The sequence below is a fragment of the Myotis nattereri genome (genome assembly GCF_964212035.1).
Source record: "Myotis nattereri genome assembly, chromosome: 8".
NCBI classification, from domain to species: Eukaryota; Metazoa; Chordata; class Mammalia; order Chiroptera; family Vespertilionidae; genus Myotis; species Myotis nattereri.
Genome location: NC_138083.1, coordinates 94,315,539 through 94,333,048, shown reverse-complemented (window position 1 = coordinate 94,333,048; position 17,510 = coordinate 94,315,539). Strand labels below are relative to the sequence as shown.

Below are 17,510 nucleotides of genomic sequence, written 5' to 3'. Positions count from 1 at the left end.
CCCGTCCCTTCCAGGATCTGCCGATCTGAGCCCGGACAGTGCCCCCCACGCGGCCTCCTGTGTGAGCCTGTGACTGTGCCCTGTGCAGTTCTCTGCCGTCCCCCCCCCCGTCCCCCACCCACCCCGGGCTTTGGACACGGATAAAGCGAGCACGCGCGTGAGCGGTAGCCAAGCCCCGGGAGGGAAACGTGTCGGAGGTGCTCTCCGGCCCGCGGGGGCCCAGCACGCCCGGGGCACGCGTGACCGGGGGGCCTGCGTACACTGTCCCTGCAGTCCACGTCCACGCGGCCGCTGGTGAGCAGCAGCCGGAGCAGAGCCAGGCTTCCCCTCCTCGCGGCCCAGAACGCGGCGTTGGCCAGCGGCGTCTCCTTCTGCAGAATCAGAGGAAACAGGATCGAAAATCAACACGGGCACCGTGACCACGTCTACACACACACATTCCCAGACGTGTCGTAGCCTTTGCTCTAATACACTTGGTATGGAACACACTGCTTTATTTTTTTAAATATGTTTTCATTGATTTCCAAGAGGAAGGGAGAGGGAGAGAGAGAATCATCCATGATGAGAGAGAATCACTGATCGGCTGCCTCCTGCACGCCCCTCACTGGGGATCAAGCCCGCCACCAGGCCTGTGCCCTGACCGGGAATCGAACCGTGACCTCCTGGATCATAGGTTGATGCTCACCACTGAGCCACGCCGGCCGGGAGGGGTGTGTGTGGAATGCTGTTTTATGGCCGATGTGGGGCCGGGCTGTTTACGAGGCGCGAGTTGTTGACAACACAGCACCATCATTCCCTTTCCCACCAGGGCCCTCGCTTTCCTGCCTGTGTCTTTGTTCCCGTTTCCTTTTTTTTTTTTTTTTTTTTTTTTTTTTTTTTTTTTTTTTAAATATATTTTATTGATTTTTTACAGAGAGGAAGGGAGAGAGACAGAGAGTCAGAAACATCGATGAGAGAGAAACATCGATCAGCCGCCTCCTGCACATCTCCCACTGGGGATGTGCCCGCAACCCAAGCACATGCCCTTGACCGGAATCGAACCTGCGACCCTTCAGTCCGCAGGCCGACGCTCTATCCACCGAGCCAAACCGGTTTCGGCAGTTCCCGTTTCCTTTTTGCTTGAAGTGAGTCCTGCCCCGTCCTGCAAGGCCAAAGTTCTTTGAATGCGATTTCCTCCCTGAAACGTCCCCAAATCTCTCTTCTCTCTCAGCAGAGAAAAACCACTCCCGTTTGACCTCCGGGGGGTCAGCAGCCCCTCTCTATGCTCCCAACAGCTTCCACCCCCCAGTCTGGGCGGAGCCGCACTTTCTCGCCACCCGCTGTTCTTGGCTTTAGCCGGACGCTGCGGAGGTTCCAGTTGAGACCCAGGAGCTCTGGGCAGAAAACGCCTACGTGTCCTCGTGGGTCCTTCACGCTGGGCTGGTTTAACGTTGCAAAGTTGCCTGGCCGGTGTGGCTCAGTGGTGAGCGTTGACCTGTGAACCAGGAGGTCACGGTTCGATTCCCGGTCAGGGCACAGGCCCGGGTTGTGGGATCCATCCCCAGTGGGGGGTGTGCAGGAGGCAGCCGATCCATGATTCTCTCTCTCATTGATGTTTCTCTCTCCCTCTTCCTTCCTCTCTGAAATCAATAAAAATATATTAAATAAATAAAGAATGAAGTTGCAAAGTTAATGTTGGAGCCAGGCCTACGGGAGGGAGAGCTGGAGAACGGTCCCCAGAGGAGAGGGCAGCCTCCTCCCCTAATGCAGGGACGTGGGAGTGGAGAGAACGGGGTGTGTGTGGGGGTGGGGGGGGGCAGAGGGCAGAGGGCAGAGGGCAGCCTGGGATGACCACCCCGGCCTCTAGCCCAGCCCTGCACTAGGACACAGTCTGGCCCGATGGGTCTCGGTTCCTCTTGCTTAGACGGAGGAGCTAAGGTTACCTGCGTGCCCAACACATCAAAAATGCTTACGGAGGCTCCTTTCCTTCCCTTTTTCCTGTCCCCCCCTCACCCCCAATATATTCTTATTGATTTCAGAGAGGACGAGAGAGGGAGAGAGAGAGAGAAACATCAGTGATGAGAGAGCATCATGGACCGGCTGCCTCCTGCACGCCCCCCACTGGGGATCCAGCCCACAGCCCGGGCCTGTGCCCTGACCAGGAACGGAACCGTGACCTCCTGGTTCACAGGTCGACGCTCACCACTGAGCCATGCCGGCCGGACGTCTCTCCCGTTTTCTTTACAAAGTTAGAATCAACAGGCAAACTTAACTCAAGTACTGGCACTAAATGAAGAATGTGCTGATCTCAGAGAAACGTCTGGTCTCCAAATTGTTTCACAGAGAGATGTTTTGGGTCGGCTTCCCGCACCACCCAGCCCCAAAGGCCTCTGAGCGACGTCTTGTAAGTAGATGGAGAAGGTACTCAGTACAACACCTAACGCACCTACGCTAGGTTAGAGACCTACACGAAGTTAGAGACCCGCTCTAAGTTAGAGGCCTTCGCTAAGAGAGCAACCACCAGCAATGCAGCTATGCCTGGGCCGTCTCATGGAAGCACAGCGACAGCGGGTGGTGTGTGAGGACTTCATTCCAGAACCTTCCGCACACACCGCTGAGGGCCCTCGTGCATTCCTGGATGAGAGCCGGGCAGAGCGGCGAGCGATAAGATTACAAACATACTCCGAATAGTTTCCTGGCTCCGCGAGGAGGAAAAACTCACCTCAAATTCCAGGTGAACAATTCCTTCCCCGAAGGCGCACATGTTACCGTCCCGGCGTCTGCAGCCAAACGCAGGGTGGCGTCCACACCCAGGGCCGTGGCTCCTGCCCCCGGCAGGGCCCGCGTTAGAGCGGTTATGAGCCGGGTGAGGCGAGAGCAAGGCCGGTCTGCTGTGGACCGTGAGCCACGAACAACGCCCTTTTCATGGCACGGGGTCCTGACAACAGCGCCTCCTTCCTGTGCGGCCGGAGGACTGGACAGATAACACACAGGACCGTGCTCTCTCCCTCCCCCGTCCCTTCCTCTCTGAAATCAGTAAGAATGTATTTTAAAACAATGAGTTAAGAAAAACACTTATCTGGGCTAATTTACTGGTCACCAGCAGTGCTAGGGATGTTGGCCCTGGCCAGGGGCTGGGACCAGAGGTGGGAGTTGCTGATTCCGCTCACAGACGGCCTCCTGCCCCGGGGGGACAGCAGCCATGGGAGAGTGTCCGTTAGGGGCCGGGGTGGGAGGGCAGGCCCCGCGGGAGAGCAGAGAACGGTGGGTTTCACCGGAGGCGGCGGCAGGACGGCCTCAGAGAGAGGAGCTCTTGGGAGGGTGTTGACGGTGAGCAGGGGCCCCGCAGACAGGACAGGGTGCGAGGAGACGCTGCCGCTCCCGGCACATGGCCCCTCTCTCCGCCTGGCAGGGCCGGAGTGGAGGGTGTGAGGAGACGGGCAGGCCGCGTCCTGAGGGTCCGCTGGGCCCGGGTCTCACTCCATCCTGGGGGCAGGGGCAGCGAGGAGGGGCGTGGAGGTGGGCGAGCCATCCAACCATCCGCTCTGTGTAGCAGGAAGGCCCCGGGGCAGCCCCCGGAGAAGGGCCCGGGACGGAGGGAGGCCACCGGGCCCTGCTGCCCGCTCCTCGCTGTCTCAGGGGCCGGGTGAGGTCCATGTCCGCGAGGGCAAGGAGGCTGCTGCACGGCCGGGGCCGAGCTGACGGGCCGAGCGGAGACAGCCACAGAGGGCGGCAGGAGACCGACCGGGACCACAAGGAGCTACACCGACTTGGTCTGCGGCTGTACGAGCGAGGGAGAGGCACCTGTACGACCCCTTCGGACGTGAGATACACAAACACCCGGTGACCGCCCGCCGCCCTCCCGCCGGCCACCTGACCCACCGATGGAGACGGACTGCGCCGGCCACTCCTGGACGTCGGGGATGCGATGAGGGCGGGTTTCAGGAGCGATGGTGAGTTCAGCTTGAACAGCTGCTTCAGGGCCCGGGGGCATCGAGGTGGAACCCCGAGCGAGCGCCGAGGGCCTGTCCTGCCCCACCGTGGGGCACGGCCTGCATCCCGCGCCCGCGTGAGCCTCACCACAGCTCAGAGAGTGGAGCATCCCCCCTCCTAGGGCGCGGACGAGGGAAGCGGGAGACGAAAGGCAGCTCGGCCGCAGCGGTTGGAGCTGGCGCTGCCTGTTCCCCTCGCACTGTCGCCGCCCGCCGGGGAGCCCTCCTGGGACAGTGAGGAGCGGTCAGCACGGACCCGGCCTCCTTCCTGCCCCCTTCCGGCTCCTCTTCTGCCGAGAGGCAAAGGCCCGACCTCCCTTCCCTTTGGGTCAACGCTCACGTTTCCTGGGCTCATACAAACCCCAGCACAACACGGACCGCACCATCGGCGCTGGGCGTGGACGGCAAGCCCTTCCCCTCCCTCGGGGACGATGCTGTGACCATGCGGCACCGAAACCGCATGCGACCGCGGAGCCTGGTCCTCACCCACAGGGCCAGGGCCTCCCAGGCCCGTTGCGGCCGCGTGATGAGGAACAGCGCCGACCACCACGCCGAGCCCTCGCCCCCGCCAGCCGTGTGCCAGGCGCTCTCCTGCTCTCACCCCTACTTCCCGGCAGCCCCACCGAGTGAGCGCGGTGACTGCCCGCATGTTAACGACGAGCACAGCGATGCCCACAGGGATGACTCGCGGCCGTGCCGCTAGGAAGCAGCAGGCAGGATTCGAACCCACGGCTGCTCGAGGCGAGTCCGAGGTCTCGTATCTCATTGCCCTGAGGAAAGCCGAGCACAGACCTTCGTGTGCCGTAAGCCCTCCCTGCCCCTTCATTTACTGCCAGGATTCGGGCTCAGGCACGGCTCATCAGCGCACCGCCAGGAGCTAAACACGGGAAGGAGGAGAGGAAACACGGAGGGGAAGTGTTGGGGGCAGAACTGGAATTCCGAGGAAAAGCCAAGAGCTTTAAGCTGCTGTTTAAAAGGGTTAGAACATGTGGATTCCGTTGTGTCCTATTAGGTCAACCAGGAGGACGTGAGCTTTGTTCCGTCACGTACGACAGAGGCCACGTCACTCAGGACACGACGCAGGACCAGGAGCCTGTGCGGGAGGACGCGCGGCACACGTCACCGGCCACCCTAACGCACTGCCCGCTCCGTGCGAAGTGCTCGAAAGGTTCAGAGTGTCCAACAGACTGTGAAGAAGCTACACCCGGTGGTCGGCAAACTGCGGCTCGTGAGCCACATGCGGCTCTCTGGCCCCTTGAGTGTGGCTCTTCCTAAGCCTGACGAGGACCGTCATTAAGTTAATAACAGTGTGCCTACCTATATAGTTTAAGTTTAAAAAATGTGGCTCTCAAAAGAAATTTCAGTCGTTGTCCTGTTGATATGTGGCTCCGCTGACTAATGAGTTTGCCGACCACTGAGCTACACCCTCTGCTGTCAGCGCTGTTTCGCTCTGCGGGAGGCATCGGAGGAGAAAAGGGGGTTTGCCCCTGGCCTCCCGCTCAGAGGGGGTTGATGTCACACCAGCATCCCCAGATCAGAACTCTAGACCGTGGTGAGTCTGTTTACAACATATGTGACCAGCACAGGCCCATCTATAGGGATCGGGAACAGATGAGCAGAATCGAAAGCCGGGAAGTGCAGGGGAACAGAGTGTGTCTACTACTGGGTGTGCGACTTCTTTTCCGGGCACTGAAAACATCCTAAAATTAATTGTGCTGATGGTGGCACAGCTCTGTGAATATACTAAAACTGAAATGAACACTTTAATCCTTTTTTTTTATTGATTTCAGAAAGAGAAAGGGACAGGGAGAGACAGAAACATCAATCAGTGATGACAGAGAATCATGGATCGATCGGCTGCCTCCTGCACGCTCCCCACTGGGAATCGCGCCCACAACCCGTGCATGTGCCCTGACCTGACCGGGAGTCACAGAGACCTCCTGGTTCACAGGTCGACCCTCAACCACAGAGCCACACCAGCCGGGCGGTACTTCAGTGTTTTGACAGGAGAGTGACTCCACTGTCCGGCCAGACCATCTTGTGAACTGAATGTGTGTGCCCCCCCCCCCCCGCCCCAAACCCTAACCCCCATGCGATGCATTGTGAGGTGGGGCCTTTGCAGGTAATGCAGGTTAGACAGGGCCCTGGCGGAGAGCCCAGGACAGGGTTAGTGCCCTTAAGAGACATGAGCGTCCTCTCTCCCGTGGGAGGACGCAGCGAGCAAGCCAGGAAGCAGGCTGGCCCCACCGCGGCCGCCAGCAGCGGGATCCTGGGCCTCCGGCCTCCGGCAGGGTGAGCTACGGGACTCCCTGTACGGCAGCCACGCTGACCGACTAAACCACATTTCATTTGTCACCAGTCGGTGGACCTCCGGGTTGTGCACACTTTGGAGCTTTGGTGAGTCGTGTTCCTGTGAACATTTGTAAGTGTTGGTGTGAACGTATGTTTTCATTTCTCTTGGGTTTATATCTAGGACTGACATTGTGGGTCATGTGGCAGCTCTATGTTTAACTTTCTGAAGAACTACCGGACTGTTTTATAATGTGGCTGCATGCTTTCTTCTTCCTACCAGCCATGTATGAGGGTTCCCGTTTCTCCACACCTTTGCCAACAACACCTGTCATCGTCTTGCTGATTAGTCATCCTAGGGCAGTGATGGCAAACCTTTTGAGATCCGCGTGTCAGCATTTTGAAAAACCCTAACTTAACTCTGGTGCCGAGGCACATATAGAAATTTTTTGATATTTGCAACCGTAGTAAAACAAAGACTTATATTTTTGATATTTATTTTATATATTTAAATGCCATTTAACAAAGAAAAATCAACCAAAAAAAATGAGTTCGCGTGTCACAGGTTCACCATCACTATCCTAGGGGGTGGGAAGGGGTATCTCACTGTGATTTTAAAAAATACATATTTTTGTTGATTGAGCCTGCAACCTGGCATGTGCCTGGACTAGGAATGGAACCGTGACCTCCAGGTTCATAGGTCGATGCTCAACCACTGAGCTCGCCGGCCGGACCGCACTGTAATTTTGACCGGCATTTCCCTGGTGGCTAACAATGTTGAGCATCTTTCCGGTGGCTCATTGGCCATTTATCTACCCTCTCGGGAGAAATGTGTGTTCCTGTCCTTTGCCCATTTTAAAACTGGGTTGTCTTTTTATCGTCGAGATAATATCTGTCATCACGGAATGATGTTCACACGCCTGCCATTTTCAAGCAAGCAGACCCTGGGCCAAGTCTGGCCGCCTCTGCAGCCACCGTGTCTCGCAGGACTTTTTGAGCGTTCTCCTCGCTCATGGCTTCCACCCTCTCTCTTCAAGCGGTTTCAGTCCGGCTCCTGCACCCACGCTTCACCGGAGCTGCTCTCCTCGCCGCCCCAGTGGCTGTTCTCTTACTAAATTCGGTGGCCACTCTTCAGTTCTGAGCTTGGTGGCTTTCTCTGTGGTATTAACTCCGAGTCCCTCCCCACGTTCATTCAACGGCTGGAGATTCTCGGCTTCCATCCTGGCACGTCTTCCGGACGTTATCAGATGTTTCTTCAAGCTGGCGGCCACTCAGTTTCCGCCATGGGCTTCTCATTCTGCTCATTCTTTTTTTAAAAAAATGTACATATTTTGTATTGATTTCAGAGAGGAAGGGAGAGAGAGAGATGGAAACACCCATGACGAGAGAGAGTCACTGATCGGCTGCCTCCTGCTCACCCCACCCTGGGGATGGAGCCCACAACCCGGGCCTGTGCCCTGACGGGGAATCGAACCTCCTGGTTCATAGGCCGACGCTCAACCACTGAGCCCCGCCGGCCAGGCCGTGCTTAAGTCTTGATCTTCAAAACTGTGTCCTCAGTCCCTCTTATTTTCCACCTTCACACGGACCCACTGGGTACCCCACTCATGCCCGTGGGTTCCGATACCGGTGACACTGCTCCCGCTGAGCCTCACCTCGCGCTCCGCCCACTGCCCGCCTGGCCGGCTTCTCACCTCCGCGTGTCCCTAACTCCGCGGCACATCAGGGGCTGAGTTCTGCAGGTTTGAACGTCCGGAAGCCACTCATTCTGCCTCCGTCCTTCCCCGTGGACACCTGCGCTCTGGTCCAGGGCCATCCCACACGGTGCCCCCACGCCCCCCTGTTCGCCCCCCGGCCGCTCTGCACCCTGTGGCCAGAGACCTGCCGGACCGGCCGCTCGGGGCTCAGGACGCGGCCCGTGGCTCTGGAGCCGGACGCAGGGTTCGCTTCCCACGCGGAGCTGCGCGCGGCCCTGAACCTCATGCTTCTGGGTTTTCTTGTTTTTGTTGGTTTGTTTGTTTTTGAAGAACCAGGAAAGCGCCTTCTCGCGGCCTGTGAGGCTCAGCGGACAGACGCGCGGGGAACCCCGGGTGCGGAGCCGGACCCCTTTCCGCTGCTGGAGCATCTCAGCGGCTATTTTTACTAAAACCTCCAACAGGGCCATTTCCGCCCTAAAATGCGGGGGTGGCGGAGACTTCAGTCAACTGTCAGCGCGCTTCCGCCCCAACCGGTCCCCCAGGCGGCGGCGCCCCGGGGCTGGAGGGGAGGACGCGGACCGGAGCCGCCGCAGGAAGGCGGGGACCGGCTCCCCCCGCGCCGCCACCGGCTCCCCCCGCCCCGCCACCGGCTCCCCCCGCCCCGTCCCCCCCCCCCCCCCCCGCCCCGCCGCCACCGCGACAGCCCCGCGGCCTCCCCTCCTCCCCGCACCAGGCGCCCCACCGGCCACGGCCGAGAGCCGCCCCCGCCCGCGCTTCCCCGCCCCCCGCCCCTCCCCGCCGGCCCGGGCGGTGCGCACCCCCTGCGGCCTCCGGGTGCGGGTCTGCCGCCGCCCGGCCCGCACCCCCCGCACCCTGCGCTCACCTTGAAGGACATCCTGCACGTGTCTCAGTGTCCGGGCGTCCGGGCCGCACCCGGGACCGCGCTCCACCCGCCCCTCCCGCCGGGTCCGCAGGCAGCGGCCTCCCAGAACCGGCACCGGCACCGCACCGCGCGCTCCCGCAGCTGCACCGCAGACCGGGCGGGGCGCGCAGGTCGGAGGGGAGGGGGGAGGGGGAGGGGGAGAGGTAGGGGCGGGGTGGGTGGGGGGGGCGGGGCAGAAGGGGGGTGCACACGCCTTCCAGGCCCCATCTCACTCACACTCCAGCTGTGCGCGCTCCACGGGTTCACACCCACGCGCTCACACCTGCTTCCTCAGTCCACACTCACTCCAGGCTACACCCCACACGCCGCACACTCCCCACCTGCCACGCACACAACCTGCACTCCTCACACACACCCAGCACATCCACGTTCCCTTACACACACACACACACTCACCCCAAACCCCACACTGTGGAACTGTACAGCCTCCACATCCCCACACGCAGGTTCACACACACGCGCGCACACGCACCCTCTGAAGAGCAGGTTGCAGAGGCGGCTGCCGGCCTCATTGCAGCTGGGATGGTGATGGCAGTGAAACAGGAGACAACAGTTCGCCCACCATCCCACCACCCTTTCAAATCGCTTTTTGCATTTTTCTTTCTTTCCAGGTTTTCCTTTCTTTCTGATCCTTTTCTTTTCTAAGAATCTGTTGGTTTTATTCCCCTCCTGGGGATTCAAGCCTTTTGGCTGAATCAGTAATGAGTGGTATTTTCTTTTTTGCAGGTGAGGGGCACATTTGAAATATACTCATAGTTCCTTATTTATTTATTTTTTAAGAAATATTTTTATTATTGATTTCAGAGAGAAAGGGAGAGGGAGAGAGAGAGAGGGAAACATCAATGATGAGAGAGAATCACTGATCGGCTGCCTCCTGCACGCCCCATGCTGGGGATCGAGCCTATAACCCGGGCATGTGCCCTGACCGGGAATTGAACCTTGACCTCCTGGTTCATAGGTCGACACTCAGCCACTGAGCCACCCCGGCTGGGCTCATAGCTCCTTGTGCTTACACCTGTCACCTGCGCTGGGCCTTGTGCTGCACACCTGGAGGGCCCTGGAGCTGTGCACGCCCTCACACACTGCTTGCTGCCTGCCCAGGGTGGGTTTAGGGAAGTAAAGGTGGGGGAGTCATATATATTTTAAATGAAAAAAACAAATTATTTTTTAATGTACAAAAGACAATAATAGCCTTTCTAGAGAGTTCAAAGCTAAAGTAAAAGTGGACGTCCCACACTGTAGTGTGGTGGGAGTTAGACATGAGCAGAGCGAGGACGAGGAGGGTGGGCCAGGTGCTGAGAAAAGGACGCTTAGGGTGGGACCTCCCCAGGTGACCCCCCTCCCGGAGGGCCTAGCCTATCACTGGTCATTAGGGGTGGCCTCCTGACCTTCCCTCCCTGGAGATAACATTCAGGCCTCCCTTGTATTCACTCCAGGCCCAGAAAAGCAACAAAACCAGACCAGCGACCCCCTGGCTGGCCTCAGGACCAGCTGCACTGAATAATGACCCTGCCCTGGCGCCTGCCAATCAATCCCTGAGACCACATCCCTGGAAGGGCCGCCTGGAAAGCTGCTGCGTGTTCTGTAGACTCTTCCCCGACCCCCTAAGACTCTCCTCCCTTAAAGCCCTTAGGACAGAGGCCTCCCCCTCCCCTCCCCCTCCCCCACCCGGACCCCAGGGGCATTACCACAGGCTTCCTCACTCCCAAGCTCAGTCTAAGGTCTTACTTTGCCTCTGACTTGTTTCTAAGCCCATTTCTCCTAGGAACTGACTCTTCCACGTCCGTGGTTTTATACGTAATGTCCTCTTGCAGTTGGAGTCTGGGCTCTGAATTCTTTTGGAGCCAGCACCCAACCGCCGAGGTCGCTGAACCCAGGTCCGGCCTGACCCCATGGGTTTAACCCCCAATGACCCCCCTTGGCCCCCACCCCAGTTCGACCTACACTAGGGATCTACTTATTCTCCCCTCGCCACTGCTTCCGCCTCCTTCCCTGTTCTCAATTGAATTTGTACTGAAAATTTATAAGTTAAAAACTACAACTACAAATAAAAGTTAATAAGGACAACAAATACGTTTTCCCTTTGTAGGGTCATGGGAATTGAACCGTGACCTCCTGGTTCATAGGTCAATGCTCAACCATGAGCCACACTGGCCAGGCCCTTTAGGGATAAACTGTGTTACTTTGTGTTTAAAATCATTTTAAATTACCTGGTTGCCCTTCAGAAGGGCCTCCGGGGACTGCACAGGCCCTCTGGACCTCCTGCATGGACTCTGGACGGGCCACTGCTCTCCCGTCTCCTTTCAATCCCAGCTGTCACAGCAGGAAAGAGATGGCACGTGCACACGATTTTCTGGAAGGACCTTGGCAAAGGGACTGTGGACAGGTGTGAGAGCAGGCAGCCAGCCAACCAGGGAGGTGGCACCCCAGAAACAGACCATCCAAGGTCGCAAGGGGGCGGGGCCACATGAACAGGCAATAGTGGGCACGTGAACAAGGGGGCGGGGCCACGTGAACAGGCAATAGTGGGCATGTGAACAAGGGGGCGGGGCCACATGAACAGGCAATAGTGGGCACGTGAACAAGGGGGCGGGGCCACATGAACAGGCAATAGTGGGCACGTGAACAAGGGGGCGGGGCCACGTGGACACACTGGAGAAGTCGCCTGAGGATGGAGGAGGGGCCCCGTGAAGATGGAGGGGTGCAGCCGGGAGCCCCCAGAAGCGGAAGAGGCAGGAAGGACCCTCCCTGGAGCCTCCGAGGGAGCACAGCCCAGACGCCCTGATTTCAGATTCTGGCCCAGAAGGGGGACGGCACGTGTTCCTGTTGGTTGAGGCCAGTCTGTTGTCATGGGAGCAGCAGCCCCAGGAAATAGACCCTCCTTCCCCTCCTTCTGGGGCTTTGACCGGGTTCTGGGAACAGCTGGGCCCTGTTCCCCAGCAGGGGAGACCCCCCCAGACCTCCCCCTGCAGGGCTCCCGGGGAGACCATCCCTGTGTCTGTGCCTCGGCCCTGCCTCCCGCTCCCCCGGGCTCCTGGGCAGGGACAGTGCAGTGGGCGCACCAGGCAGCTGCTGGTGGGAAGCACAGGCCACGTGGCTCAGGGACGCCTGCCGCCTGGCTGAGCCCCCAGCCGCAGGATGGTGCAGGGTCCCCCCAGCCCCGCCTTCCCCTCCTGAGTCCAGCCTGGGCCTCCGCCTCCGGGGGCACCTGGGTTGACAGGAGCCAGCAACTGGGTTGTGGTGCCCATATTCCAGATGCCAAAACTGAGGCTCAGAGAGGGCCCTACCCCCAGCCCACCTCCCCCTCCACTCAGCCCAGCTCACAGGTGTTCCCCCGGCTGCTGCCTGGTTGCCATGGTGTTGGAGGAGGAGGAGGAGGAGGAGATTCCTGAGAAGCAATCCCAGCAGCTGCCCCTCCTTCCTCATCCCTCTCTCCAGCTTCAAAGCCTCCTCTAGGGCAGGTAGGCGGGGTCTCTTCCTGGCCAGGCAGCCAGGACCAAAGGAGGCCAAGGAGCAGAGGGTCCAGGTACTGAGTTCTGGGACCCCCACCTCACCCAGCAGCTTTCCTGGGCGCGGGCTCCATCGCCCTCCCACAGTTCCCAGGCCAGGCGGCGGTGTCCTGCCTCCCTGCCTTCGCACATGCAGTTCCCTCCACCTCGAATGCCCTTCCTCGTCCTTCAGGGCCCAGCTTGGCTTTAACTCCACTGGAGAACCTTCTCGGAGTCCCTCGGGGCTCCCCCTGCATCCTGCACCCGCCCCAGTCACAGCTGTTTTCTGGGTGCTCTCACGGGGCAGTGAGGTCTTGGGGTGCTAGCTCTGCCTTTGTGCCCGAGCCCCTGGCACAGACAGGTGCTGAGTAAATCCAGAAGGAAGGGAAGGAGGGAGGGAGGGAAGGGAGCAAAGAAACCCCTCTCACTGGATTGGAGCAGATCTGGGGGGCTCGCTGTAGCAGTTTCGATAAACAGAAAGAAGGGAAGGAATTAACATTTTGAGTGTAATCTATGTGCCAGGTGCTTCCTTATAAAAATCAGATGAGGTGGTTTATGCCTATCCACAGGCAAGAAGACGAAGGTCCTGAGAGGTGAAATGAAGGAATTTGCTAACGAGCGACTTAATTAATTAGACCTTCTGTGAAGTCTGTCTGGCTTCAAAGCCAATTCCCTCTCCACTCCCTTTCCACACCCACACTGGCCGCTCAGAGTTGGTTTTGGCGGGGTGTACCGGCCAGGCTGCTGCTGGGATCCTTGTCAGTCACAGGAGAGAATCTGCCTGCACCCCACCCCACACACCTGGCTAAACTCATCTTCATTAAAGAAAAAAAAAAAGCCCCCAAAGGAACAACATTCTCCTGGTCACAGGCAGGCGGAGGGTGGATGTGAGCAAATGGGAAACAAAGGCACTCACTGGGAGCTCTTGCTGTGCTGCAGCTGGTCTGTAGGGCCTTTTAGTTGCAATCAGCGTATTGTAAACACGGCTGTCATTACGCTGTGTGTCCTCTGATACCTAAATCCATTTCTTAAGCGATTCCTTCTTTGACAGCATGTTCCTCTTTAGCGTCTCTTCTGAAAAGAGTTTTCTTTTTTAAAAAAAAAAAAACAAAATATTTTTATTGATTTCTTACAGAGAGGAATAGAGAGTGAGAAACATCGATCAGCTGCCTCCTGCACACTCCCCACTGGGGATGTGCCTGCAACCAAGGTACATGCCCTTGACCGGAATCGAACCTGGGACCCTTGAGTCCACAGGCCGACGCTCTATCCACTGAGCCAAACCGGTCAGGGCGAAAAGAGTGTTTTTTTAGAATTGCATTTGCTAAACTTGTTCTATTGTTCATTGATGAACTGTTTACAGTGTGTGTATGCTCTGCTCCCACTTGCAAAGTGTCTCTCTCCCCCCCACCCCCCTCTCTCTCTCTCTCTCTCCCTCTTTCTCCCTCTCTCCCTCTCCTTCTGGGTAGGGCATTCCCGTGTTGCCGCAGGAGCACCCTGGCCCATGGAGGCAGGGTTCTGGGGTGGCTTTGTGTAAAGGTTTCTCTGTACCCCCTTCTCAGGAGAGCCACCCTGACATAGAGGAACTTCACAAAATGGTTCCACTCTCCCCCAAGTGGCCCTTAGCCATCCAGGCCTCTTCTACTGTTTGCTTTTGGAACAAACACGCTAATGATTTGCTTTTATTATCCACCCTAGTGATTTAACAAAACGTCAGCTGCCCTTCTCTTCTGGGGTCGGGCAGTGAAGCTCCCTGGGGGCCAGTTGCCTTTGCCCCGTCGAGTGCGTGTCAGGATGGACTGTGAGCCTCACGCAGCAGGGTTTCTGGGAGACTCGTCTGTGACCCTGCGGTCCAGGCACCCGGTATAAACGCCAGCCCACGAGCCTTCGTCTCCCTGTCAGAGGTCAGACGGCGTGTTGGACCTTCATGAGGATGTTCGGCATTATCGTGTCACCCTCGGCTTCCGCCCCTCCCGGCGTTTGTTTAGAGAGAGGGTAATGGTTGGAAAGTGCCCGTGCACTAGTCTGGCCCTTGGGCGTAAGAGCATCTATAATGGATGGACCCGAGGACATGCCTCCTAATGGAGGCTGCTGAGCGTTCCAGAGGTTTCTGAGTGTCCATGCGGGAGCGCCAGCCTGACCGTCCTGAGGACCCTGATGCTGGCTGAGCTCACACCCCATCCTCACGGTTTATATCAAGTTGCTAAGCCCGTAAGGGGCAAACGCATAGCAGACACACAGACTTAGTTCTGAGTTACATGCAAAGTTGGCACTGGATTTGCTTCATCTTTACTGAACAAAAACAATTGAAAAGAAGCCAAAAACAAACAAACAAAAGGCTGACTTCCGTCCTCAGGGAAACAGACGCGAAGACTCCCATGCCATGGAAATTCCCTCTCGGCCTTTCGTGGGAGCAAGCGTGAACTTTAAGTTTGTTTGTAGAGAAAACAGATTCCCTCCCGCCACAGCTCGAAACGCAGAATAGAGTGTTTTTGCTGGCATTTGACTTTGGGGGCCCTTACCTGGCGTTACCTTTAAATCAGCCGCCTCTTGTTCAGAACCAGGCAGTTTCCGCCAGGGCTTCCCTTTTGGGTGCTGCTGGGGGCCCCTGATTGCAGGAGCCCAAGTCAAGGACACCCACAGGCCTCTGGAGCAGGGTGGAGGCAGCTGGAGCAGGGTGTCTGTGCCAACTGAACTGACACTTTGTGTGTGTGCGTGTATGTTTTGTGTGTGTGTGAGGGGGGTGTCTGGAATTTTGAAGTTGAACAAGGGACCTTATGCTTGTACAGGACGCCCCACCGACACTCTCCATCCCCCCAGAGGTGCCACTCAAAGCCACCGATGCCACAGCCTTCCTAGGCCACCGCTGGCTTTGATGCCTTTGGTCTGTGGAGGTGTAGGAGTCTCAGCTCCCCAGCAGGTGGAATCAAGCTGAAGAAGAGCCATACACAAGAATGGAAGGTCTGCGGAGAAATCCAAGTCACTTCATGGGAAAGAGAAACTCAGCAGACGCTCCCAGAAGAGCCACCATCAAACATGGTTTCTACACAAAATGGTCCCTGTAACATCTGCCTTCAATCCGGTTGCCGGGGTTACGACACCACGGGGACAGGCCGGTCCCAGGATGCCCTGTGTTGTTCCATAGCAGGTCCTGTCAACTCTGGGCTCAGCAGGTGGCTGAAGGCCAGTCCACTCCTGCTCAGTCCTGGACCTAGGCAGGCCCACGGGGCGGGGGGAGAGATCCACAGAGCTCCCAACAGAAAGCAAAGCAGCCTGGAGGCTGGTTGGTGTCCTGTGGCCTGGGGACCTGGGGGCAGACAGCAGGCGGTGTTGACCAGAGGATCTTAGGGCAATGGGAGCTTCTGTGACTCCTGACAGGCCCTCTAAGGTGCTGGGGTTGTGGCTGGGTAAAAAGTGGGAAGCAGGTGCCTGGCTGGTGTGGTTCAGTGGTTGAGCGTCGACCTATGAACCAGGATGTCATGGTTGGATTTCCAGTCAGGGCACATGCCCGGGTTGTGGGCTAGATCCCCAGTGTGTGTGTGTGTGTGTGTGTGTGCGTGTGTGTGTGTGTGTGTGTGTAGGAGGCAGCCGATCCATGATTCTCTCTCATCATTGATGTTTCTATCTCCTCTCCCTCTCTCTTCCTCTCTGAAATCAATACAAATATACTTTTTATTTTTTTAAATATATTTTATTGATTTTTTACAGAGAGAGGAAGGGAGAGGGATAGAGAGTTAGAAACAGCGATCAACCAAGGTACATGCCCTTGACTGGAATCAAACCTGGGACCTTTCAGTCTGCAGGCTGACGCTCTATCCACTGAGCCAAACTGGTTAGGGCGAAAAAAAACATATTTTTTAAAAAGGGAGTTATGTCCAGTGAGAAGTTCAGCAGGTAAAGGCAGTCCTTAGATTCGTAAGGACTGATGCTAATGGCAAGAGTCAAGAAACAGGTTCCGAGAAATGAGAATCCCAGGCAGGAGCCTGGACAGAAACTCAGGCGCAGTGGGTCAAGCTGTGCGTTTTCCCATCCCTAGCCGAATCGGAAGCAGACTGCACGTGGTATTGCACGAGGCCCTCCACAACCTGACTTCACTCAAATGTCACGCCTTGTACAATTTTTCAGATGAAGAAACCGAGACTTAAAAGTGGTTAAAAAATGGCCCGAAGTCACAACATCGCGGAAGCAGTAGGTGGGGACCTGGGCCTCCCCGGGCAGAGGAAGCGTGGTCCGGAGCAGGGCCCGGGGAGGGCAGTGACGTGAGCGTAGCGGTCCGTCAGCCAGCAGCAGACATGGCACGTGCGTTGTCACTTACCCTTCACGGTGTCCTCGTCTTTATTTTTTTATTTCCCAGATGAGGGATCCAAAACATAGGCTTAAGCAGCTCGTGTAAAGTCACAGAGGAAGGGGACCATGACCCAATCAATGGACTGACGTGCAAGCCAGAGCAAGACCAGCAGCAAGCCTGCCCGAGGCCACGGCCGTGCGGAAGGAAGAACGTGACCCAGCTATGCGTTCAGGTCTCTTCCACCCGAGGTCGGAGTTAGCGAGGGCCTCCAGGGCAGAGAGCAACTCCCAGGACTCGACTTCCTGCACTAGTGTGAGGCGTGGCCTTCACCTGATCTAACCCAGCGATGCATTTATTCTTCATAACAGTGAGTCATGGAGGCGGCCCTGACATGGAGTCGCGCGCTTCCCACCCAGCTCCCCGCTCAAAGGCAGCTAAGCCCGTCGGTGCTGGTGCGGAGCAAGTGAAAGCTGCTGTTAACCTGAGCATACCCATCATTTCTTTTGAGTTCTCTAAGCTTGGATTTAACTTATTACTCACACCGAGCCAAGAGAATCAGGCAGGTTGTTTCATGCCCATATAAAAATTGTTGTAAAAAGCTGACTTATATTTGTTGTATGTACAGTTGAGCGACTGATAAAGATTTAACATAACAGAGCACCACAGGATTAGAAACTATGCATTAAGTAACAATCAATCTGTCAACGTCCGTTTGTTGGCTGCCCACTCTGGGCCCTGTCTTGTCTGAGGCCTGAGGCTGGAAGGTCACTGGAGAGGTCATTTAGACCAGTGCTTCTGTAACTGTCAGTACAGGAAGATCATTTTTTAAAGTTA

At 57.2% G+C, this 17,510-nt stretch overlaps 1 protein-coding gene across 2 annotated transcripts in view; it reads right to left on the bottom strand.

Moving 5' to 3' along the window:
• The window catches only part of ANKRD29 (ankyrin repeat domain 29), a 29,675-nt gene extending 20,685 nt beyond the window's left edge, over window positions 1-8,990 (bottom strand). Inside the window, exons 1-2 of one of the 2 annotated variants that reach the window (XM_081096435.1) lie at window positions 8,841-8,990; window positions 261-371 (exon numbers count right to left, since the gene is read on the bottom strand). In XM_081096435.1, the coding sequence (XP_080952561.1) occupies window positions 261-371; window positions 8,841-8,852 (123 nt within the window). In that variant the 5' untranslated portion in view covers window positions 8,853-8,990. The remainder of the gene's footprint in view (window positions 1-260; window positions 372-8,840) is intronic. The other variant, XM_081096436.1, reaches the window with a different exon arrangement.
• Window positions 8,991-17,510: the final 8,520 nt, after the last annotated feature.